The sequence below is a fragment of the Hordeum vulgare genome, chromosome 1H (genome assembly GCF_904849725.1).
Source record: "Hordeum vulgare subsp. vulgare chromosome 1H, MorexV3_pseudomolecules_assembly, whole genome shotgun sequence".
Classification (NCBI taxonomy): domain Eukaryota; kingdom Viridiplantae; phylum Streptophyta; class Magnoliopsida; order Poales; family Poaceae; genus Hordeum; species Hordeum vulgare.
In genome coordinates, this window is record NC_058518.1 from 420,987,783 (window position 1) to 421,013,062 (window position 25,280).

General features: G+C 45.0%; 1 protein-coding gene across 1 annotated transcript; it reads right to left on the minus strand.

Moving 5' to 3' along the window:
- Positions 1 to 364: 364 nt before the first annotated feature.
- Positions 365 to 1,523, minus strand: LOC123412669 (CASP-like protein 1D1). The gene is made up of 3 exons (XM_045105617.1): positions 1,208 to 1,523; positions 948 to 1,074; positions 365 to 834 (listed from the first exon to the last, which is right to left on the minus strand). The coding sequence occupies exons 1-3, from the start codon at positions 1,462 to 1,464 to the stop codon at positions 613 to 615; spliced, it is 606 nt and encodes a 201-aa protein (XP_044961552.1). The 5' UTR covers positions 1,465 to 1,523; the 3' UTR covers positions 365 to 612.
- Positions 1,524 to 25,280: the final 23,757 nt, after the last annotated feature.

Below are 25,280 nucleotides of genomic sequence, written 5' to 3' on the forward strand. Positions count from 1 at the left end.
GGATGTTTGGACCTCGGCCTCCATAAAGGCCAAAAAAATTGAATAATTCAAAATTTAAAATTTTCGGTTTCAAAAAAATCTGAAAAAAAGTATGCAAGTAAAGAAGGATGTTATGTGTATGTGTATAAAAAATTAGAATGAAATACCTTGAAATACGATCTGCACAAAAAAGATAAATTCATGACCTGAAACGATGAATAGTGTCATGTGTAAAAAAGCCTCAGATTTGTCTTTTTGCACAGCCCTCATTTCAATGTATTTTTTTTGAAAATTTACACGTATGTGTGTTACGCCTTCACTTATCCCTGTATTTTTTCAGAATTTTTTAAAATGTAAAAATATGAATTTTCATGATCTATGAAGCTCGGTCACCGATCACAATTTCCAAGAAATAAACAAGTATAAACATCAACGCACACGTACACCCATGCACACACGCGTATGGTAATCTCGTAGAGCACTCCACAGCCACAGGACCACGCACTAGCATTTTTTATACAACTGACCAGCGGCCGGCAAAGCTCACCAAAGCCGACGGATGACATGCACGGCACATGAATTTGCCCGGCCCCGCCAGCCGGAGGAGGGAGTGGGGCTGGACGCCTGGTTCGATCAGCGGCTTCTCCGGCTGAGGGAGTAGGCGTTGAGGACGACGAGGAGAACGAGGATGATGGAGGCGATGAGGCCGAGGCAGGTGGCGCTGCCGATGTGGCGGCAGAACTTGTCGTAGATGTTGCAGATCTTGTTCCACCGCGTGTGCGAGTTCCCCTTCAGCCCCACCCAGGCCACGGCCCCCGCCGTGCCGGTTGCCGACGCCATGATACCCGCGTAAACCTGCCAAGAGTTAAATATAGGATTGTTACATCAGTCAAGCAGGTGCCATGCGTGCAACTACACATGTGATCAGAACAATTCATTCAAGGTAGAAGTTAGTATAAGGTACTCACGACATCAAAAAGAATGAGGATGAAGAGCCCCTTGGCACAGGATGCCGAGCTTGACATGGACTTGATCGAGCTGGCGGCCGTGAGAAGGCTATACAAGCTCGTCATGCACAGAGCCACAAGAAGATAACTGCAAACCACACCCAGATAGGGGTACACCATAAGCATCAACAGTCCATGTTATTTCATGCACACCTTAACCTACGTGGAAGTTATTAATGGTAGGAGACGAGAGACGTATGACACGACGATCGATGACGTACATGAGCGCCGGCGAGTCTTTGAACTGGGCGGGGACCGGCCCGAATCTGAACGGCGGCGTCAGGACCAGGGGCACGATCTCCGTCTGCTTGGCTGTGACCAGCACGACGAGCCCTGACAGCGAGACGGCGAACAGCAGCACCCTCAGGGCCAGGTCGGCGCCGCGGAGCTTCACCGAAGAGGACGGCGCCGTGTTACCGCTGTCCTCCACCGTGCTGGCCATGCCCTCTGTCGGGGCGCGCGCTTGTCTATAGGCCATAGCAGGGGGAGTATGCGGTTTCTGAGTTTTGGCACGAAGTTGGTGGATCGATCGCCGAGACGTCGTTGCACGGCAGCGCGTGGCTTTATATATAGGCTTGTTGTAGCCGCCGCTGGGGTGGGGCACGTACTACGTGAGAATGCACCCTGTCACTGCCTTTGTTTACACGCAGGCTGCTGCAATCACGCATGCATGTCTGACTTTGACTTGTAAGTAGCCCACTTTGTACGCAACTTACTACGATCGCGTCCACTGCGTTGACAGTCTCATCCACACCGCAAATATGAAATATGTTTTGGTGTGTTCTCGTGCTCTCCATTAATTAGAATTCAGCACCGTTGTGCTTCCACATTGTGTGTGATAGTGTGTTTCCTATCGGCAGGGAAGGTATCATCTGATTGAATGGTCTATATGACTACATCCTTACAGACCCCACTCACAAGCATGGTCTATAGTATCTCATAATAAAATGGAAGTTCTACCATCAGTTGGTCAGTCAGACAAGCAACGGTAATGTTGACGTGGCTAGCTGTTCTCCAAATGCATCCATCGCTCTCTCACTCGCCGAACGCGTTCATGATTCTCGTTAGGGGTTGCTTATCTAGTTTGTGTTAGTCAACGTGCTCTATCTGATAGTAGCATATGTTTATTTTTCGAAAATTAGAGCGGCCTATCCCATCCGGCTGTGTTTTGGTGTTACTAATACGACGATCCTTGATCGTATACAGGATTAAGACACATCGAGGGGATCAAATCGTGATCACAACTGGTCACGCCACAATATGTTAATGACTAAGCTAACTTCCAGACTCGAAGTTAAATCCGCACAATTCTAGAACCGCTCGATCCGCTTAAAAAGAGCTCAGAAAAAAAATAGCCACTACTAGGATTCAAATACACAACCCATTGGTTGTGACCATGACGTGCTACCAGCTGAGATGAGTGATTGTTATGTTTTATGTACAGCTTAATTGATACTTAAACTTAGTAAGTGACAGGGAGAAAGGAAGACCAGGGTGCCTTTGACGAGAGGACAAAACCATTTGCTTCAAGTTTTTTAAAATAATTTAATTCATAGCAAAATAACCGTGCGTCGGAATTAAACAAACTTAATATTAAAAATGTTTAGAATTTTGTGTAGATTCACACTATCCAACTTTTATGCATGCGTAATATATTTAAACTTGTTGTTTGCATTGCTTTTGCGTAAGTGCAATGTTGGATGATTTATTTCGTGACTAAATTACCGTAGCTCTGAATTAAATAAACTTTATATGGAAAATCATCTACTCTTCGTGCTCTACGTGATTTTAGCACTTGCATGCATATTAAGTTGCATCTACATGCTCAAAGTCTGTTGGAACTGCATCGTGAATACGTCTAAATTATTATTTTGTTTAATATGGCGTGGATGATTGCATCTAGTTCGTATGTCTTTTGCATATGGTTTCTCCGTGATATTTGCTCTAGGATATGTCTACTTTGATGACATGCCTCTGGTTTCCATGTATATTATCATTAACATGCTCATTTGTTGCTCCCAATGTGCTATCATGTTAAAAACTGCAATCTGTTTTCGTAAAGTTTCATTTTGCGAAGCTCGAATTAAGCAAACCATGCATCTTTTGATTGTGCGAAATGGAGTGATTTGTAGGATATGACTAGTTACTGTTCGTAGGTTTCCCATGCCATGTATGCCATGCTTAGATGTAGTTTTCATCATGTGAACATGCTAAGATGATGTTGCTGTTTGGTAGGTTCAAATATTTCTAAGTCTGAGAATCTGATATTTCAGCATGCCATATTGTGTTGATGCGAGCTATGAACGTGTGCATATTTAGACCTTGCTAGTGTGGAATGAAATGAAGTGCATCATGCCTATTACCATGCTGTAAATTTTCATGCCATTATATGCCCTGTAGCATGTGGTTTTCTTGCTGTCAATATGCCTTCATGATAAAAAGTGCACTGTTAAAACTGATAATTTCACCAAGTCTGAAATTGTGTTCAACTTGTCATTTTGTGAGCTCTTTTCCTAGTGATACATGCTTCTACTCAATTTGTCGTCTGGAGATGGTTGTTGTGCATCTTGTCCACTACTACCTCATGTTTTGTTTGAGAAATTTAAAATCCTGTAGGTGTAAGTTTTTGTGTGTATAAAATGTCATGTTGCTGTTGTTGGTAGATTATAGCTATATCTTGTATTGCTTGTAACTGTTGAACCGTTGCTCTGTTTTAAACGTGTCATATATGAAACTTGCTTAGAATCTCATATAGTTTCATAATATATTGGTGCATCCATGATTTGGAATGTTTGTGGGTGTCATTTGCATACATTTTGCATTCATGTCATAGTAACTTCTGTTGGTCATGTCTTTTAGACCGTAACTCCATTTTAGATGATCTATATATGTAAATCGACTAGAATGATGTGTAGAATCACATGGTCCACTTTATTTTTATGTTTAACAAATATAAAATATAATTAGTTCATATCTGGACCAATTTCGAAATTAACATATGGGGTCATTTCGGAAATACTATATGTTATTTCCGACCTCATTTAAGATGCCTAGATAGATAGTTTAATTATGTTTCACCTCTTGTCATGTTTAACAATATTTAAACTTGTCGTGTAAATAAACGAGAGTGACCTAAATGGTTTGAACATGGAGTTTTGTCAATATGCAACTTGTCGTGGGAATGATCTTGACAATAGTACTGGGGGTACGAATGAGGAGCGGAGCCTAGCTATGACGTAGAGGATACACTTAGATGTACGAGTTCGGGCCCCACTCGGGAGTGGTAACGACCCTACATCTCGAGCTTCGGAGGCTGGTGTTGCATTATAGAGTATGAGATAGTACAGAATTTCGAACCCTTGCTCAGGAGCCAAGGGTGGCTTATATAGAGTGCGCCACGACCGACCGGACTTCATTGTAAGGGTGATTAAATGCTAATAACTATGGAAGTTACTAGTAATGGCAGCTCTAACTACAGCATTACTGGTAACGTGTGTCTTCACTGCACTTCATGTAATAGTTCAAGTCTGTGGCCGTTGTAGTCTATTCGTTGCCCACGTCCTGTTGCAGTCCGAGTGTCGAGGGACGTCCGACTGATATGAAACAGACCGAGTGAAGTCATGTGAGCCGAGTGAATCACACTTTTCCGAGTGAGACTATGACCGTATAGATGACTTTTGGGACACTGTTGTCCATGTAGGGTCTTGGGTAGGCCGAGGGACTCAGGTCCGTAGGACTACCCCTAATGTACAACCCCGTTAATAGCCCCCGAATCAGTTAGGGTTTTACTGTCCGAGTGGAAGGCACTCGATCATACCTTCGGCATCTCAGGGGCATCGAGGTTGTAGCACGGGGTTTACATCACTCAGGCTCTCAGTAAATCGCTATAGATTCAAGAGTGAGAAATTTCGAGTGCGGAAGCGCGTCAGTTTGCTTACAATCAGAAATAACCGAGTACCTTTCGGGAAGGTATGTTTAATGATCTCGATGATCGTGAGCTCGGGGCTTCAATCATCCAATCGGTGGAGTAGGACGGGTCCTACTCGCGCCATGGCATGGACGATCTGTTCACCTCCTTGTGTGGTCCGAATGTTTGCGGTCTCGTGGAAGGGCAAGCGGTAGAGCATTCGACTCCCTTCCTTACGCGTTCCGGATAAGGAATCCATTCAGGTAATGAAGGTGGAGCGGATTTTCCCTGATATTTTGAATTGATGGAGCACGCTGGGAAGCGGAATCAACGACAACATGAGTAGTGGAAGTGGTGGAGGGGTGCCTCAGTTTCCATGCCTAAAATGCCGCAGTCGTTCTACAGGAACGCTGTCATCGGGATCATGTAGATCTTCCTTGTGCACGCGAAATACTCAATGGGGTATCTTCCTGTAGCATATAAATAGGCTAAGGCCGTGGAGGAAAAGAATTGCGCCACCGGATTTGAATCCCCTTTTTCTCCTTCCTTGAGCCTTGCGGTTGCCTCCTCTGAAGTTCTTCCACCTTGTTCGCCCCGCCGTGCAGCATGGCGAAAGGTGTGACTGTGACAGCCGAGCGGGCCAGGAAAGGCTCGCTCGGTTCCTCTTCGAGTGCTAGGGCACTTCACCAGGGTGGATCTAGGGCGACTGGATGCCATCCCGGGTCTGCAAGGATCGAATTCTAGACCTCGAGAGCGAGGTCTTGGTGGTTCTAGGCAGCTGGCGGCTGCTAGATGAAGGCGAGCTAGAACCCTTGCCAAGGGGCGACGAGCGGGTGCTCCTGGTCACCCACATTGAAAGCGGTTTTTCCCTACCCTCGCATCCGTTTTTCCGAGCTTTCCTCGACTTTTTCGGCGCGCGGCTTCACCGCCTTCCCCCCAACGCTGTCTCGCACTTAGTTGCTTTCATATCGGGGTGCGAGAATTTCCTCGGGTGATATCCACACTGGGAATTATTCAAGCAATTGTTCACGTGCCGAGTGATGACCGATACGTCTCCGTCGTATCTATAATTTTTGATTGTTTCATGCCAATATTATACAACTTTCACATAGTTTTCGCAACCTTTTATATGATTTATGCGACTAACCTATTGATCTAGTGCCCAGTGCCAGTTCATGTTTTTTGCGGGTTTTTTGTATAGCAGAAAATCCATATCAAACGAAGTCCAAACGTGATAAAAAAATTACGGAGAATTATTTTGTAATTTATGTGATTTTTGGGAGGTGAAATCAATGCAGACGGGGTCCCACAGAGCCCGCAACCCACCAGGGCGCGCCAGAGGCCCAGGCGCGCCCTGGTGTCTTGTGCCCTCCTCGAACGTTGGTTGGGTCCCTTCTTCTGGTGCAAGAAACATAATTTATGGGAAAAATCGTGTAAAAATTTCAGCGCATTCGGAGTTACGGATCTCCGGTAATTTAAGAAATCGTGAAGGGCCAGATCTGGGAAGCACGAAACATAAGAGAACAAAGAGGGAGATCCCATTTTGGAGGGGCACCTGCCCCTCTGCCGCCATGGAGGCCATGGACCAGAGGGGGACTCTCCTCCCATCTAGGGAGGAGGCCAAGGAATAAGAAGAAGGAGGGGGCTCTCTCCCCTCTCTCTCGGTGGCGTCGGAGTGCCGCCGGGGCTAGGATCGTGACGGTGATCTACATCAACAACCTTGCTACCGTCAACACCAACTTTCTCCCCTCTATGCAGCGGTGTAACACCCCTTCTCCCCGCTGTAAACTCTACTTAAACATGGTGCTCAACTCCATATATTATTTCCCAATGATATTTGGCTATCCTATGACGTTTCAGTAGATCCGTTTTGTTCAATGGGTTAATCGTGATCTTGGTTGGTATGACTGTATATTTTATTTATGGTGCTGCCCTACGGTGCCCTCCGTGTCACGCAAACGTGAGGGGGGCCTGTTGTAGGGTGTTTCAATATGTTCATGGTTTGCTTATTGTCGGTGTTGCGGGGGTGACAACAACCTAAACACGGATAAGTGGGTTATGGCGTATGGGAGTAAAGAGGACTTGATACTTAATGCTATGGTTGGGTTTCACGACCTTAATGATCTTTAGTAGTTGCAGATGCTTGCTAGAGTTCCAATCATAAGTGCATATGATCCAAGTAGAGAAAGTATGTCAGCTCATGTCTCTCCCTCATATAAAATTGCAAGAATGATTACCGGTACTTGTTATCGATTGCCTAGGGACAAATGACTTTCTTGTTGACAAAAGTTATCCACTTTTATTACCTTGCAATTTATTCGTAGTTTTATTCTCGCAAAGTACTCGTAGTTTTATTCTTGCAAAATAGTTTCATACTTGTTTTAGGTAAAGCAAACGCCAAGCGTGCGTAGAGTTGTATCGGCGGTCGACAGAACTTGAGGGAATATTTGTTCTGCCTTTAGCTCCTCGTTGGGTTCGACACTCTTATTTATCGAAGAAGGCTACAAATGATCCCCTATACTTGTGGCTTATCAATGACAGTGAAAAAAAAATCTCGGCCAGGGGGAAAACGCATGTAGTGCAGCTTTGCGGTGGCTTAGGAATCCAACGCAGGGGTAAGAGTAGTTTTCCTCATATGTCCTTCCCCTATTCGGTGAAGGGTTGGCAAGACTCCTGGTTTTACTGCGAGGACGTCCCAATCAGTGAGGATCAGTTGGGGCTCCCGCTTTATTCGCCTGAGCGAATCTGGTCAGCTCCCTCATTGTCCTTACCGATGGAAGAGAGGACAGACGTAGATATCTTGGTGATAGCATTGGTTGCTTTGTTGCGGAAGAACATCAATGGGATGGATCTCCTAGAAGTCTTCTTCCAATGAAGGATGCAACCTTTGTAGGCAAGGGCCCATCCCATGTTGATGTATAGCGGTCCGGATGATCCGACTCGCGTTCACCTGGAGGAGATCGGAGCGGAGCGGCTGGAGGAAAATCTCAAGGCTATTGCACATGTGCGAGACAATCCCACGTGTACCAGGTTTGTGCCGCCCTTCTCAGCAGAGCTGCCTCCGAATGAGGTAAAGCTTCACGAGCTTAAACCGAGTGAATTTACTCGTTGCTTGTTGTTTTCTTTTGTTTTGACTTTTTCACTTGGTGGGCTTTCACAGGACTGGTTAGTTCTATCCCGATGGTTGACCGCGTGCCCATCGACGTGGTGAGTGACACCAAGCATCACGGGGACTCGGATGGCGAAGAAGACGAAGATGATTAGAAGGAGACGGAGGAGAGTGACGACGAACATGGGGATGAGGCGGAGTCCTCCCTGTTTGATGAAGTCCCACCCGAGGCTCTCTCGAAAGCGCGTCAGAACCCTGGGGACGGGGCTCTAAGACTCCGAAGGTGGTGAAGTCGACAATGCCGGTTATGCTGATCCTCAGTTCCAAACCCAGTCAGAGCGAGCCGGAGGTATTGCCGCAGAAGGCTGCCAAACACCCTAAGACTACGACCTCGAAGCCCTAGAAGGTTGTCCTGCCGCGAATCAAGGTCGGCGTGCTAGTTGCTTCAGCGTAAGTACCTCTATCGAATGATTCTTTCTTTGCTAGTCAAGGTATTCCGAGTGATGACTGGTCTTCTTGTTGTCTTTGTTGCAGGGCTGACACATCGACCTCTTCTGTGGAGCCGAAGACCTCCAACAAAAGGCAAACAGATGCCAACGTCGCTTCTTCTAAAGGTATCCCTTGGGCTTATTTATGTGCCATTCGGGCCTTTAGGATCTAGCCACGTGATGATGCTTTGAATGTTTGTGAATGTGTGTAGAACCATGAGATGTGATTGAACTTGATCTCGTCGGTCCTGTGGCGGTAGGAGGAGAGTCCAAGCAAGCTGTGACTCCCAGTCGAGTGATTGAGTCCTCGGCTGCCCGGGTTCAAGTTCCTGAGACTCGGGAGGCTGCTTTGGCTGGAGTGTCACTTGGTCCTAGTCCGTCTGCCACATCATCGCTTCCTTCCGCGGACCGCAACCTCTTCCAACAGCACCACATCCCGGAGGATCAAGAGGGAGCATGCAAGGCGGCCCTAGCTCAACTGGAAGTAATGGTTGGGTGGCTGAAGGAAGCGTACGATGCTAGTGAAGCCATGGCAAAGAACATCTGGGTGAGTCCTATTCATGCGCACATGTTTTGGTTTTTGAACTTGATCCCGAGTGGGTTCGCTCTAAGGCACACCCACTGGGTGTCGTTTTCCACTGGGAGCGCACTAAGCGCACCTACTGGGTGTAGTCCCCGAGGCTACCATCGACTGGATCAGACGGCGGTAGTCTTAATTCCTATTTTGATTCGAGTAAGGTATATAGGATATGGGGCCCTTTTTCCTCCTCTTATTTTTCTAGTGGGGTCGCGCTGAGGGCACCCACTGGGTGTAGTCCCCGAGGCTACCGTTGACTAGATCAGTCAGCGGTTGTCTTAGAGTTACTATATTGTATTCTGCTTTACTTGTGTTTGTTGATGGCAGTCTGCCTGTGGGCCCGGGGGCCGTGATGATACTGTGGAGAAGGAGTTGCGGGCCCTCCAACTGAGCCTTGATGTTGAGAAAGCCAAGAATAAGCGACTGGATCAGGAGAAACGCAAAGGTGAAGGTAAGCTTTCGTTGTCCGACTGGCTCTTGATTTGATTGTCTTTCCTATCCGACAGAGGCTATCTTATCAGATCGCCTTTTTGAGAGGCTGAAGAATCGACCCAGGTGGCCAAAACCAAGCTTAAGACGGTCGGGACACTTGAAGAAGAGAATCGGCTTGTGAAGTCTGGTGCGGAAAAATCTACTGGGGAGCTCGCCGAGCTGAAGAAGCACTATGCTGGGTGGGAGGCCAAATTTGAGAAGGTCGCCACCAATAAAGCTGAACTGGAGCAGTTCATTAAGGACTTCAGCGTGGAACACTATGAGAAGTTTAAAGGTATGATATGCATCTGAATGATCTCTCGTTGTCGCCTTGCAATTTCCAATCGATATTTTCTCATCTTTTTGTTTTTCGACTGTATGTAGCCTTCTCCATTGGTGTTGAGGAAGAGACGGCAGATATAGAGAAAGAACTGAATCCAAAGGTAGAGCTTCTGAAGGACGGTGCTGCCTTAGCTCTTCTCAGGTTGGAAGCCCGCGTCGACTATTTGTTGGGTTGTTTCTAGTGGCTTTAGTCGGCCTTTGGGGATATAGATTAGGAGAAGACCCCTGGCAATGCACTTCCAAAGGATGCCCAGACTATCGTGAACTGTGTGAAGGCCATCCACAGAGAACTCAAATCTTGGAAGAAGTCACCAGCGAGGGCCGGAGCTGACATCGCCATTTCACTTGTCCGCATCCATTGTATTGGAGTGGATGAGGCGAAGCTGAAGAATCTCCGGGTCATCAACAGGAAAAGTGCCAAGGTCGAGGACTTCATGGAGATGTTCATGGCGGCCACCACCCGGATTGCAGATGGGATCGACCTCGACACCTTCGTGGAAGCAGTAGAATCTTCGGCCTCCGGGTGATGCTCGGAGGAAAAAACATTTAAGTTTCAATTCTCATCGGGATGCCGAGTGGTTTTATGTAACCCCAAACTCTAAGCGAGCCTTAATCTTTCTCTTATGCGCACCTTTTGCTGAACTTGGTTTTGTTTATCCATATTCGAGTTTGGACCTTATTTGCTTGGTTGTCTTTATTCGGGGTCACTTTTGTTCGATTGAAAGTTGGTTCGAATCTTAGTCCTCGAGTGTGGAAGTTGTTCTCACTCGGGATGGTTTTTGACTTAGGCGAAAGCTAGTCCACAGCTAAGCCCCCGGGTGTGGAAGTTGTCCTCACTCGGGATCGTTTTTGACTTAGGCGAAAGCTGGTTCGCAACTAAGCCCTCGAGTGTGGAAGTTGTCCTCACTCAGGATCGTTTTTGACTTAGGCGAAAACTCGTTCAAAGTTAAGCCCCCGAGTGTGGAAGTTGTCCTCACTCGGGGTCGTTTTTGACTTAGGCGAAAGTTGGTTCGTAGCTAAGCCCCCAAGTGTGGAAGTTGTCCTCACTTGGGAAGGTTTTTTTACGTAGGCGAAAGCTGGTTCACAGCTAAGCCCCCGAGTGTAGAAGTTGTCGTCACTCGGGATGGTTTTGACTTAGGCGAAAGCTGGTTCACAGCTAAGCCCCACAGTGTGGAAGTTGTCGTCACTCGGGGTGGTTTTTGACTTAGGCGAAAGCTGGTTCGCAGCTAAGCCCCCGAGTGTGGAAGTTGTCCAGACTCGGGATGGTTTTGTTCATCTTGGTGTCCAAATGAAGAACTTGCTACATTCGGAACCGTTTTAACATAGGAGAAATCTGGTTCACACCTAAGTCGCCGAGCATGGAGGTTGTCCTCACTCGGGGGCCGGTTTTTGTCCCTTAGGGAAAACAAGTCCGCTAGCAAGAAATGATTGTTCTGTTCATCTTGGCGACCGAATGCAGAGCTTGCTACATTCGGAACCATTTTAACTTAGGCAAAATCTAGTTCGCAGCTAAGTCCCCGAGCATGGAGGTTGTCCTCACTCGAGGCTGATTTTTGTTCCTTAGGAGAAAACAGGTCCGCTATCAAGAAATGATTGTTCTGTTCATCTTGGCGACCGAATGAAGAGCTTTCTACATTCAGAACCGTTTTAACTTAGGTGAAAGCTGGTTCGGAGCTAAGTCCCCGAGCGTGGAGGTTGTCCTCACTCGAGGCCGGTTTTTGTTCCTTAGGTGAAAACAGGTCCGCTACCAAGAAATGATTTGATTTACGCCCACTGGGGTGTGTTTCACCGGAGTGAGAGGTTTGATCATAGTTGAAGAAAGGAAATATTTTATTCTTCTAACCATTCGAGTTCATTACATGAATGAAATTATATGTTCTAAGTATAGAACTTGCGGAGCAGGTCCGCGTTCCAGGTTGTGGTCTCTTCCACCGTGTCTGCGAGGTTGTATAATCGATAAGCTCCGTTGTGCAGGACTTTGGAGATGGCTTATGGCCCTTGCCACGGAGGTGCCATCTTGTGGGGTTTTTGTTTGTCTAATTGGAGGACCAGGTCCCTTTGTTGAAACACTTGGCCCCTGACTTGCTTGTCATGGTAGCATCGTAGGTCTTGCTGATACAGTGTGGACCGAATGAGGGCTAGCTCTCTCTCTTCTTCCAGGAGATCTAAATTGTCGTGGTTTCCTGCTTCGGCTTCAGCTTCGTTTTATTTCTCCACTCGGGGGGGGGGGAGTTGTGACATAAGTCACTCGGCAGAACAACTTCCGACCCATACACCATGAAGAAAGGAGTACATTTGGTTGAACGATTCGGAGTTGTTCGCATACCCCACAAGTCGGATAGTAACTCTTCTACCCATGCATCTGCGGCTTATTTGAGGTCTCTCATTAGTCGACGTTTCAATCCTTGTGGTATCATACCATTCGCCTATTTCGCGTGCCCATTCGACTACGGGTGAGCCACGGAGGCGTAATTAACCCAAGTGACTTGGGAGTGACAAAACTCGCGGAACTCCTCTGATTCAAACTTAGTTCCGTTGTCGGTGATGATGTCGTGAGGGACCCCGAATCTGAAGATAATTTGCCGAATGAAGCTAATGATAGTTGCTAAATCCAGGCTTTTATGGGTTTCGCTTTGACCCACTCGATGAACTTATCCACTTCAACTAGCGGGTGGGTGAATACAGTCGTCCCGTTGCACAAAGGGCCGACCATGTCGAGGCCCCACATGGTGAATGGCCAGGTGAGTGGAATCTTTTTCAGTGTAGATGCACGCTTGTGTGACGGATTTTTATAGAACTGGCATCCAACGCATAGTTCGACGAAGTCTCTTGCTGCCTCATTGGCTCGGGGCCAATAAAAACCTGATCGGAAGGCCTTGGCCACCAGGGTCCGAGAGGATGCGTGATGTCCACAGGTTCCCGAGTGGATCTCGTGCAAGATCTGTGTAGGATCAAAAGTATGTCTAGGGGGTGATTAGACTACTTGACAGGATAAAAACTTAGCCTTTTCCTAATTTTAGTTGAGGGCCAATTTTGGCAGTTATAGCAAGTCAAGTACACCCTACACATGCAGTTCTAAGAGTATAGCAGCGGAATGTAAAACATGCAAATGTAAAGTAAAGGAGTACGGTAGGGAGATTAAACGCATGAGGTTGACATGGTGATTTTTGGCATGGTTCCGATAGGTGTCGCTATCGTACGTCCATGTTAGTGGAGACTTCAACCCACGGAGGGTAACGACTGCGAGAGTCCATGGAGGACTCCACCCACAAGGGGTCCACGAAGAAGCGGCCTTGTCTATTCCACCACGGCTTCCGTCCACACAGGTCTAGCCTCACTCACGGTAGATCTTCATGAAGTAGGCGATCTCCTTGCCCTTACAAACATCTTGGTTCAACTCCACAACACGAACTAGGAGGCTCCCAAGCGACACCTAACCAATCTAGGAGGCACCATCCTCCAAAAGGTAACAGATGTGGTAGAATGATGAACTCCTTGCTCTTGTGCTTCTAAAGATAGTCTCCTCAACACAAAATCACTCTCTCATAGAACAGGGATGGGTAGGAGAGCTTGATTTGGTGGAAAGCAACTTAGGGAGGCTATAGATCAAGTTTCAAATGGTTGGATTGGAATCTCTTGATCTCAACACATGAGTAGGTGGCTCTCTCTCAGAAAAATGGATGTGGCAATGAAGTGTGTGTTCTGAGTGCTTCTCCCATGAATGAGAGATGGGTAGAGGGATATATATAGGCAGCAGCCAAAATCCAACCGTTACACCTAAAGTGTCCAACACGGTGACACCAAAGTCATAAACTTGGTGGTACCGACTTGCACTAAAGGCAGCAACTTTTGAATCTCGGTGGATCCGATATACACAACTCGGTGGCATCGAAAAGGTGGCTAACGGTCAGATGACACAACTCAGTGACACCGATACCCAAACTTGGAAATTCTGATTTTGTGTATCGAGGCAACAGAAAGTTGGTCACCTAAACTTGGTAGCACCAACATGGTTTCGGTTGGACTGATTTGGTGGCTATGGCTAGGGTTCACTATGAGATGAAAATTGGTAGTGCCGAATTGAGAAAGTTGGTGGCACGGATTTTGTGTATGTGGCTTTGAACAGGATGATTATGTGGGAAAATGACTGAGTATTTTTGGTGGCTATATCTGAGCACTTGAGCAACCAGTTCATTTTAATACCTCATCCCCTTTTAATAGTATTGGCTTTCCTATGGACTCAAAAGTGATTTCTCACAAATATAAAATGAAGAGTCTTCTAGCTTGAAGCTTGAGCCACTCTTATTCCTTTCTTGCATCAAGGAGCATCTCCACATAAGCCTTTAGCCAATGCATATTTTGAACTTTTGTGAAATATACTTGGATAAACATATTAGTCCAATGATGCATATATGTGATCAATTATCAAAACCACCCTACGGATAAATTGTCCTTTCAATCTGAGTCCTTCCTCTCGGGAAATGCACTTTCGACTGACTCGTGTAACACTCTTCTTATATAGTTTGTCTCTGAGGACTTCGAAAGCTTTAGACCACCAAACAATTTGACAGGCTTCCTCTTCATCTTCGGGGAGCTCTTGCTGGAGCAAGTAAGCCAGATAAGGTTGGGTCCATTTAGGTGTAATGACCAGCATCTCATGGATGAGGTCAACCACAGTCAGCACATCAATTTCAATCGGATTGGACGGGTCGGCTGCTTGCAGAGGCTCTTCTGTAAAAGGATCCTCTTTGACTGAGGGGGTGCGCAGGTGCTCGAGGAACATGCCTTTCAGAACAACTTTCTAGGGGGTCCGATTTTTGCTAAGTCATGAGCCGCTTGATAATTGGATCACGACACGTGGTGCAACTCCAACCCTTTGAAGTTCTTCTCTAGTTTTCTAACTGCGTTGTAGTAAACTGTCATGGCTGGGCTTTGAATGTCCCGTTCCTTCATCACTTGATTGATGACAAGTTTCGAGTCACCATAAACCATCAATCATCGCACACCGAGAGAGATGGCCATGCGGAGCCCATATAGGAGGGCTTCGTATTCTGCCTCATTGTTAGATGAGTTGAAATGGATTTGGAGCACATAGTTCAGTCGGTCTCCCTTGGGAGAGACGAGAACCAATCCAGCTCCTGAATTGTGGAGCATCTTGGATCTGTCGAAGAACATGGTCCAATGTTCGAGGATGCTAGGAGCTTGCTGCTCTTATTCTATCCATTTGGCAAGGAAGTCGACCAAGGCCCGAGACTTGATCGCTTTTTTAACTTCAAACTTGATCTCCAACGGGAGGAGTTCAATTGCCCATTTCGCCACTTGGCCAGTAGCATCCCTGTTATGTAGGATTTCCGCCACAGGAGCGTCACTGATGATAGTGACCGAGTGATCTTGAAACTAATGGACTACCTTCTTCACAGTCAGGTAAATATCATAAACCAGCTTCTGGTAATGCGGATAGCTCTGTTTGGAGGGAGTCAGTACCTCCGAGATGTAATAGATGGGTCTTTGTACCTTATATGCCTTGCCCGCTTCCTCGCGTTCCACGGTGAGAACGGTGCTAACCACTTGGCTAGTGGAGGCGATGTACATGAGTAAGGGCTCCTGGCTGCTCGAAGCAGCTAACACTGGCTGGGTGGATAGCAAGGCTTTGAGCTGGTCGAAAGCGACTTGCACTTTGTTCGTCCACTCGAATCTGTCAGATTTCTTCATCAGTTGTAAAAGAGGCAATGCCTTCTCGCCAAGTCTTGAGAAGCGGATCAGGGTTGCAAGGCAGCCCATGAGCCTCTGCACATCATGGATGCGCTCTGGGCGTCTCATTTGGACTATGGCACCAATTTTATCGAGGTTGGCATCGATACCTCGTTCGGAAACAAGGAAACCGAGTAATTTACCGGCCGACACTCCAAAAGTCCACTTGGCAGGATTGAGCTTGATCCCAAAGCGCCTGAGGTTCGCGAAGGTTTCAGCAAGGTCGGTTAGGAGGTCAGAACCTTTCCTAGACTTGACCACAATGTCATGCATGTACGCTTCAATGTTCCGACTGATCTATTCCTGCACACACTTTTGGATCATGCGTTCAAAATTAGCCCCAGCGTTTCTTAGGCCGAAGGCATGGCAATGTAGCAAAAACACCCAAATGGGTGGTGAAGGTCGTTTTTATTTCATCACGTCCATACATTTTGATCTGGTGGTACCCGAAGTACGCATCCAGGAACGACAGGCATTCACATGTAGCGGTCGAATCTACGATCTTATCTATCCTAGGTAAAGGGAAGTGGTCTTTCGGGCAGGCCCAATTGAGGTGCTTGAAGTCAATACACATTCGGAGTGAATTGTTCTTCTTAGGCACTGATACGTCCCAAACGTATCTGTAATTTCTGCTTGTACCATGATCTTTTCGGTGACATTGTTATATGTTTTGCTAAACTTTTATATCATTTTACACATATTTGGACTAACCTATTAACTCACTGCACCCAGTGCCAGTTTCTGTCTGTTGATGACTATTTGCACGGGATTTTACCCAATTTTCCGAAGCCCGAAAAATTCTAGGAAAAATATAAAAAATCAGCGAAACAGAAGCTTCCGGTTCACCGAAGATGGGCCAGAGGGGGGCCGGGGGCTGCCCAGGCGACCTGCTGGCGCGGCCAGGCCCTAGGCCGCGCCAGGAGGACGCCTGGGTGGGCCCCACCTCCTCCGGTGCCCTCCTTTGGCCTATATTTAGAGTCCCGAGAGGAAACCCTTGGACAACTTCCACAATCGCGAATTTCTCCATCGTTCCGCTGCCGCAGCACTTCCGAGATCGGCAGCGTCACGAGACCTCTTCCCGGCACCCTACCGGAGGGAGGATTGACCTCAAGGAGCTTCTCCACCGCCATGGACACTTCCCGGATGTGCCATGAGTAGTCCTCCTTGGACCATGGGTCCATGACCAGTAGCTATGTGATGTCTTCTCTCCAATCTTGTGCTTCAATGGTTAGTCCTTGTGAGCTGCCTACATGATCAAGGCATCTATGTAATTCTCTTGCTATTGCTATGCTCGGTTTGTTGGGATCCGATGGATTATGAGATTATGTTCAGATTGTTATGAGTTATATATTTGATTATCCTTTTATATTATGTTACTTAGTGATTCATGCATGTTCTCCGTTGCTATTTATTGCTTTGGCCGAGTAGTAGATTGTAACTCCAAGAGGGAACGTTATGCATGATTGTGGGTTCATGCCCCTCGATGTCTAGCTTGAGTGACCGAAACATGAGACTAGGGGATGTGTTGTTGCCATGAGGGAGAAAACAACGGTTATGGTGACCACGGTTGCAAGGATTGTTTACCTTACGCATAGTTCATTAATGCAGTTTTCCGTTGCTTTGAGTTTACACTTTGGGTGGGGCTCGCAACTTAATACCGAAGAGATGTTCTCGATAGATATCTCAAGGTGGATGATTAGTAAGTAGATGTTGATGAATAAACGGTCTACTTGTCTTGGTGTACTGCCCATTACTATTGAACCTCTAACTATCAAGTAGCATAATTAGCATTGCGGTGCGTTCATAATTCTGTCAATTGCCCAACTGTGATTTGTTTACCCAAGCGTAGTTGTTTATCGTCTTTTGGGAGAGAGACTTCACTAGTGAACATCATGTGACTCCGGTCCATATCACCATCATTGTTTACACCTCCATCATTTACCGCTTTCATTTACTTTTCCATTGCAATCACTATTACTTTCCCGCTTGTGTTTTGATCCTTTGCAAACTACAAGACCGGAGAGATTGATAACCTCTCTGTACTCGTTGGGAGCAAAGTTATTTGTTGGGTGTGCAGGTCCACGTCTTCTGGTAGCGCCAGGGTGGAAGACACCTACTTGTTGATCCTAGGAGTCCTCCTGGTTCGATAAACCTTACAGTTCCCGTGTGAGGGAAAACTTGCTGCTAACTACATCTCAACCTTCCACTTGGGGTAACCAACAAGGTGCGAGAAGTATATACATCATCTCGTCATGAAGCAAAGTTTTCTGGCACCGTTGCTGGGGACTCCAGTTTTCAAGATAGGGGAGTTGCACGCTATCCTTTACCTTTGCTTTTTAGTCTTGTTAGTTTGCTTTTTAGTTTTTGCCTTAGAGTCCTATACCAAAAACCACAAAAAAATTAGTTGCTTTGTTCTTGCTTGTTGCCGCTGCTATAGGTTCCACTGAGAACACCAAGTTGTGTGAATTCACTAGTCACAAGAACAATGACTTTATCTGCACTCCTATTGTTGCTCCCGCCACTGGAGCCACGTCTTATGAGCTTAAACATGCTTTACTGAACCTTGTTATGAAAGATCATTTATCCGGTGCTGGAGATGATGTTGCCTTGCACTTGAACAATTTTGTTGAGCTATGTGATATGCAAAAATATAAAGAAGTAGATGGTGATATTGTTAAACTTAAGCTTTTTTCCTTTCTCCTTGAGAGGAGTTGCTAAAGTGTGGCTTCAATCTTTGCCTAGGAATATCATAGATTCTTGGGATAAGTGCAAAGATGATTTTATTGGGAAGTATTACCCGGCTGCTAAGATTATCCAGTTGAGGAGTAACATTATGAATTTTAGACAATTGGATAATGAACATGTTGCTCAAGCTTGGGAACGTATGAAATCTCTTGTTAAGAATTGCCCTACACATGGTTTGACTACTTGGATGGTTATCCAAACTTTCTATGCAGGATTGAACTTTACCTCGCGAAATCTGTTAGACTCGGCCGCGGGAGGAACCTTTATGTCAACTACACTTGGTGCGGCCACAAATCTATTTGATGAGATGATGACAAATTATTCTCAATGGCACACTGAGAGAGCTCCAACATGTAGGAAGGTAAACTCTGATGAGGAGATCTCCTCCCTTAATGATAAGGTTGACATGATCATGACTCTACTTACTAAGCAAGCTCCTATTGATCCTCATGATGTTCCTTTAAATTCTTTGGTTGTTTAAGAAAGAGAGAAAGTTGATGTTAATTTTATCTCTAGGAACAACTTTAATAACAATGCTTATAGGAGTAATTTTGATAGCAATACTAGACCGTTCCCATCCAACAACTATGGGAACAACAACAGTACTTATCCTAGCACCAAAAACTCCACTTCTGAATTAAAGAGCATGCTTAAAGATTTTATCACCTCTCAAAAAGCCTTCAACAAGAGTGCAGAAGAGAAACTATAAAAATTAGATAGTCTCTCTTTGAAGGTGTACAACATAGCTCATGAAGTAGAGATGCTTAAAATTAGAACTTCTCCCCTTGAGGAAAGGAACACCACACCCATGAATGCTATCCAAGTCCAAATTAATTAGAACATAAGAGTGCTAGCCAAACTTAAAGAGAGATGGACTAGAGAAAAGGAAGAGGAAGAGAGAATTAAGAGCCTTCCTACACACACTACCATTGCTACTATACAAGTTGTTGAGGATCTCAAAACTTTTAGCACCCATCGCACTCCTAGTCCCAATGGACCTATTAATGGTGATGTTAATACCTCAACTATAGGACAAGAAGGTCCTTTGAATTTAGAGACTGCCAAAAGAATGAGCTTAGATGACATTACTACCACTTTAATTAATGGTAGTAACCTTGATTTTGACAATTGTAGTCTTTCCGAAGTTATCACCTTTTTTGCAAAGAATGGCTAAAGACCCCCACACTAGTACGCTTAATATTGCCTTCATCGAGCATATGACCAATTCTCTTATCAAAGCTAGGGAGGAGAAGCTCAAGCTAGAGACTTCTATTCCTAGAAAACTAGAAGATGGTTGGGATCCTATGGTCAAAATAAAATTGAATAATATCTCTTGTTTTGCATTGTGTGATGTTGGAGCTAGTGCCTCCGTTATGCCCAAAAGAATGTATGATATACTTGATTGAAAACCTTATGATCCATGTTCTTTTGGTGTTCATCTTGTTGATTCTTCCATAAAGAAACCTTTAGGGAGAATTGATGATGTGCTTATTGTTGTCAATGATAATTATGTGCCCTTCGATTTTCTTATTACGGACATTGAATCTGATCCTTCATGTCCAATTATTTTGGGACGTCCTTTTCTCTGCACTGTTGGTGATATCATTGACATGAAATAGGGAATCATTAAATTCCAATTTCCCCTTAAAAGGGTAATGTAACACTTCCGTAGAAAGAAGATTAAGTTACCTTATGAGTTCGTTACTCGGGCAAGTTATTCTTTTGGAGTTGATAACACTTGATCTTCTTGCATTATGCCTAGCTCAAAGGCATAAAAGAAAGTGTTTGTTGGGAGGCAACCCAATTTGTTTTTTTAGTGGTATTGATGCTTGTTACTACTGTAGAAACATCATTGTATCTTTTTTATGCTTTGTGCCAAGTTATAGCCTCCGATTGCAAGAAAGTTCAAAAATTGTGACATGCTGTCCAGAAACAGATTCTGTCTGCCTCACGAAAAAATTCGCCAAAAATCACCATATCGTCTTTTTGATCTGAATTGTTTTGACATCATGCTCAATGTAATTGCCTTTCTGGTATCTGTTCTGAGTTTTTTGATTTGAGTTGCAGAAGTGCCCCGAATAAATTATTTACTACTTGTTGTTCTGTTTTTCACATATTCTGCCATGTTTTGCATTTTCATTGATTTGCAAATCCCAAGCTTACTTTTTATTTGCAAAAACCTTTTGGAAATTATGAGAAACAATATATTTTCATGAAAATCATTAATTCGAGTAGGTAATGAATTATTTTATTAAGGGTACTAACCACTCTAATCAGCTTATGATGAGTTTCATATGAAGGGAGTTTTAAAGTATGCGATGGGAGATGATGAAAGAAGATATAGGAGGGTCAAGCACTCAAGCTTGGGGATTCCCCCATGAACCCCAAGAAATATTCAAGGAGATTCAAGCGTCTAAGCTTGGGGATGCCCCCGTGCATCCCCTTCTCTATGAACAATCATCAGTTCGTCCATCTCCATGTTATATTTTTATCACTTCATATGTTATGTGCTATGCTTGGAGCGTCCCGCTCTTTACTTTTTAGTTTGTTTTAGTTTTGCTTCATGTTCATAACAAGTCGGAACCTAGCCTACCTTGTTTGGAAGAGAAACACGCTCCATTCCACTCTAGAACACAACATAGGTTTTCATGCTTATCTTTTTTTGTGTGTTCTTCATCTTTCCATAGCTATTGTCATGCTTAGCTCTTAGTTTTCATGATATATCTTTTTAGGAGATTTTATTTAGGTTGCTTTGGGAACTCTCTTGAGTTATCATGCTTATCTTGTCTAGAGAGTTGTCTCGTTGCACTGAGTTGTGTGTCTTGCATGAGTAGGTAATTGAGGTTGCTATTTAAGTATAGTAGTAACTTGCAATAGTTTTGAGGTATTGATTTGAGTAATGTTTGGACTATTGGTGCCAAGAGCTTGAGACTATTAGTGATAGGTGTCGTATTTTGGGAAATTCGTGTGTTTTTCAAAAACTAAAACTAGTTGAGAACTCTAGCTACTAAATTGATCGCTAACCTCTGGAGGGGTTGGAATATATAGAGTACACTCACGTTACCATGAGTCGAGGATGCGCAAGGATAACCAAACCCCCAAACACTCCTCCTTGGGGTACTTCTCTCTTTGTGAATTTCCTAACTAGATAGAGAGTTACCGATAATAAGTGTATGATTTCTTCGGACTAATGTGAGTATTCAATTGTTGGCACTTCCACCATCCATATTTTGCTAGCCTCTTCGGTACCGTGCATTGCCCTTTGTCACATTGAGAGTTGGTGCAAACTCCGCTGGTGCATCCAAACCCATGACATGATATGCTTTGTTATACATAAGCCTCATTATATCTTTCCTCAAAACAGCCACCATGCCTACATATTAAGGCAATAATAAATTAGTTATTATTATATTTCTTAGTTCATGATAATCGTTTATTATCCATGCTATAATTGTATTGATTGGAAACACAATACTTGTGTGGATACATAGACAAAACACTGTCCCTAGTAAGCCTCTAGTTGACTAGCTCGTTGATCAAAGATGGTCAAGGTTTCCTGGCCATAGGCAAGTGTTGTCACTTGATAACGGGATCACATCATTAGGAGAATCATGTGATGGACTAGACCCAAACTAATAGACGTAGCATGTTGATCGTGTCATTTTGTTGCTACTGTTTTCTGCGTGTCAAGTATTTGTTCCTATGACCATGAGATCATATAACTCACGGACACCGGAGGAATGCTTTGTGTGTATCAAACGTCGCAACGTAACTGGGTGACTATAAAGATGCTCTACAGGTATCTCCGAAGGTGTTCGTTGAGTTAGTATAGATCGAGACTGGGATTTGTCACTCCGTGTTACGGAGAGGTATCTCGGGGCCCACTCGGTAATACAACATCACACACAAGCCTTGCAAGCAATGTAACTTAATGTAAGTTGCGGGATCTTGTATTACGGAACGAGTAAAGAGACTTGCCGGTAAACGAGATTGAAATAGGTATGCGGATACTAACGATCGAATCTCGGGCAAGTAACATACCGAAGGACAAAGGGAATGACATACGGGATTATATGAATCCTTGGCACTGAGGTTCAAACGATAAGATCTTCGTAGAATATGTAGAATCCAATATGGGCATCCAGGTCCCGCTATTGGATATTGACCGAGGAGTCTCTCGGGTCATGTCTACATAGTTCTCGAACCCGCAGGGTCTGCACACTTAAGGTTCGACATTGTTTTATGCGTATTTGAGTTATATGGTTGGTTACCGAATGTTGTTCGGAGTCCCGGATGAGATCACGGACGTCACGAGGGTTTCCGGAATGGTCCAGAAACGAAGATTGATATATAGGATGACCTCATTTGGTTACCGGAAGGTTTTCGTGCATTACCGAAAAAGTTTCGGGCTCATCGATAGTGTACCGGGAGTGCCGGGAGGGGTGCCGGGGACCATCGGGAGGGGTGTCACGCCCCAAGGGGTCTCATGGGCTATGGGAAGAGATAAACCAGCCCCTAGTGGGCTGGAATAAGTTCCCACTAAGGCCCATAAGGTTTGAGAAGGAAAAAACACAAGGTGGAAAGAGTTTCGAAGTGGGAAGGTGGAATCCTACTCCAAGTAGGATTGGAGTAGGACTCCTCCACCTCCAATTTCGGCCAAACCTTTAGGTTTTGAGGCTGCCTCCTCCCCTCCCTCCCACCTATATATACGGAGGTTTTAGGGCTGATTTGAGACGACTTTTCCACGGCAGCCCGACCACATACCTCCACGGTTTTTCCTCTAGATCACGTTTCTGCGGAGCTCGGGCGGAGCCCTGCTGAGACAAGGTCATCACCAACCTCCGGAGTGCCGTCACGCTGCCGGAGAACTCTTCTACCTCTCCGTCTCTCTTGCTGGATCAAGAAGGCTGAGATCATCGTCGAGCTGTACGTGTGCTGAACGCGGAGGTGCCGTCCGTTCGGTACTAGATCGTGGGACTGATCGCGGGATTGTTCGCGGGGCGGATCGAGGGACGTGAGGACGTTCCACTACATCAACCGCGTTCACTAACGCTTCTGCTGTACGATCTACAAGGGTACGTAGATCACTCATCCCCTCTCGTAGATGGACATCACCATGATAGGTCTTTGTGCGCGTAGGAAATTTTTTGTTTCCCATGCGACGTTCCCTAACATTTGTCACATTGAGAGTTGGTGCAAACTCCGCCGGTGCATCCAAACCCATGACATGATATGCTTTGTCATACATAAGCCTCATTATATCTTTCCTCAAAACAGCCACCATGCCTACATATTAAGGCATTTCCATAGCCTTTCCGAGATACGTTGCCATGCAACATCCATCATCTCATGACTTGATCTTCATGTCATACATGCTTTTGCTTGATCGTAGAGCCGCATGATAGTTGGGCCTTGCTCCAACTATTGCTACATGACGCTCTAGTATCATTGCATATCCTGCTACACTCGCAGAGGCATACATTTGCATACATCATGATAGTTTTCACTTGTCTTTATGTTGAGTACTTCTTATAAAGTGTGATGATCTTCTTTTTATTCTTGTAAAACATAGAGTGTTGCCCTTAAGTGAGGAAAATATCCCAAATAGGACAAACAAAAGATCCCAAAGAGGACAAATGAGAGATAAAAAGAAAGAGCCAAAGAGGCCACAAAAAAAGGAAAAGAAGTAGAAATAAAAAGAGAGAAGGGGGCAACACTACTATTCCTTTTGAAGATCCACACTCGTACTCCATTGCTATATTGGTACTACATAGATATTATCATTCATGCATAACTATGTGGGGACCCTTACACTATAGAACTTGGTTTGCATATTTCAATGATGAGCCTCCTCAAATGAGCTCTAGGTCTTCATGAGCAAACAAGTTGGATGCACCCCCACTAGTTCCATTCGAGAGCTTACTTTAGCTCATATGTGCATCCGTTACATGGCAATCCCTACTCCTCACATCATATCTATCATTTGGCTTTCTCTCGCCTATGGTTGTCCTCATTGATGTGAGCCTTTCACACCTTTTTGTCTTCCTTTCCCATCATTATTCTATATGCCATACTAAGTGCCAACATATCTTGCTTACGCTCATCCATTGCATGAGTGCTCAAAGTCGAAAGGGAGAGGATCATTTTGACTTGTGCCTGACTAGTGGTTTGGGGATGAGTCAAAATAAGATTCCGAAGGAGACCAAGTGTAAAATTTTAGTAGATTGAGTTCTCAAATAAAAATATATATTTTATGATCTCAACCCATCTCCCACTTCTTGCACTCAAACACCATTTGGAGACATTCGAGTCACGGACAGCGAGAGCTCTTGCACCTTTATTTTCTTACTGTGCTAAACTCAATACTAGATATATACTCTTGCTTTTTATTGTCTTGACTTGAATTGCATATCTTACTTGCTTTACTTTGAAGTTCTTATATGTGTGTTAGCATGTCACCACAGAAATTATTGTGTTATCATTTATCTACTTGAAGACGAGCAGAAATTAAGCTTGGGGATGTTGATACGTCCCAAACGTATCTATAATTTCTGCTTGTTCCATGATCTTTTGGGTGACATTGTTATATGTTTTGCTACACTTCTATATCATTTTACACATTATGGACTAACCTATTAACTCACTGCACCCAGTGCCAGTTTATGTGTGCTGATGACTATTTTGCACGGGCTTTTACCCAATTTTCCAAAGCCTGAAAAATTCCAGGAAAAATATATAAAAAATCAGCAAAACAGAAGCTTCCACATCACCAAAGATGGGCCAGAGGGGGACCAGGGGCTGCCCAGGCGACCTGCTGGCACGACCAGGCCCTAGGCCGCGCCAGGAGGCCACCTGGGTGGGCCCCACCTCCTTCGGTGCCCTCCTTTGGCCTATATTTAGAGTC

Excerpts from the sequence above, each read along its gene's own strand:
- LOC123412669 (XM_045105617.1), bottom strand. The coding sequence starts at position 1,464 with ATGGCCTATAGACAAGCGCGCGCCCCGACAGAGGGCATGGCCAGCACG. Across the intron at positions 1,075-1,207 it reads AAAGACTCGCCGGCGCTCAT|TTATCTTCTTGTGGCTCTGT; the intron begins GTACGTCATCGA and ends TGTGGTTTGCAG. Across the intron at positions 835-947 it reads TCCTCATTCTTTTTGATGTC|GTTTACGCGGGTATCATGGC; the intron begins GTGAGTACCTTA and ends AACTCTTGGCAG.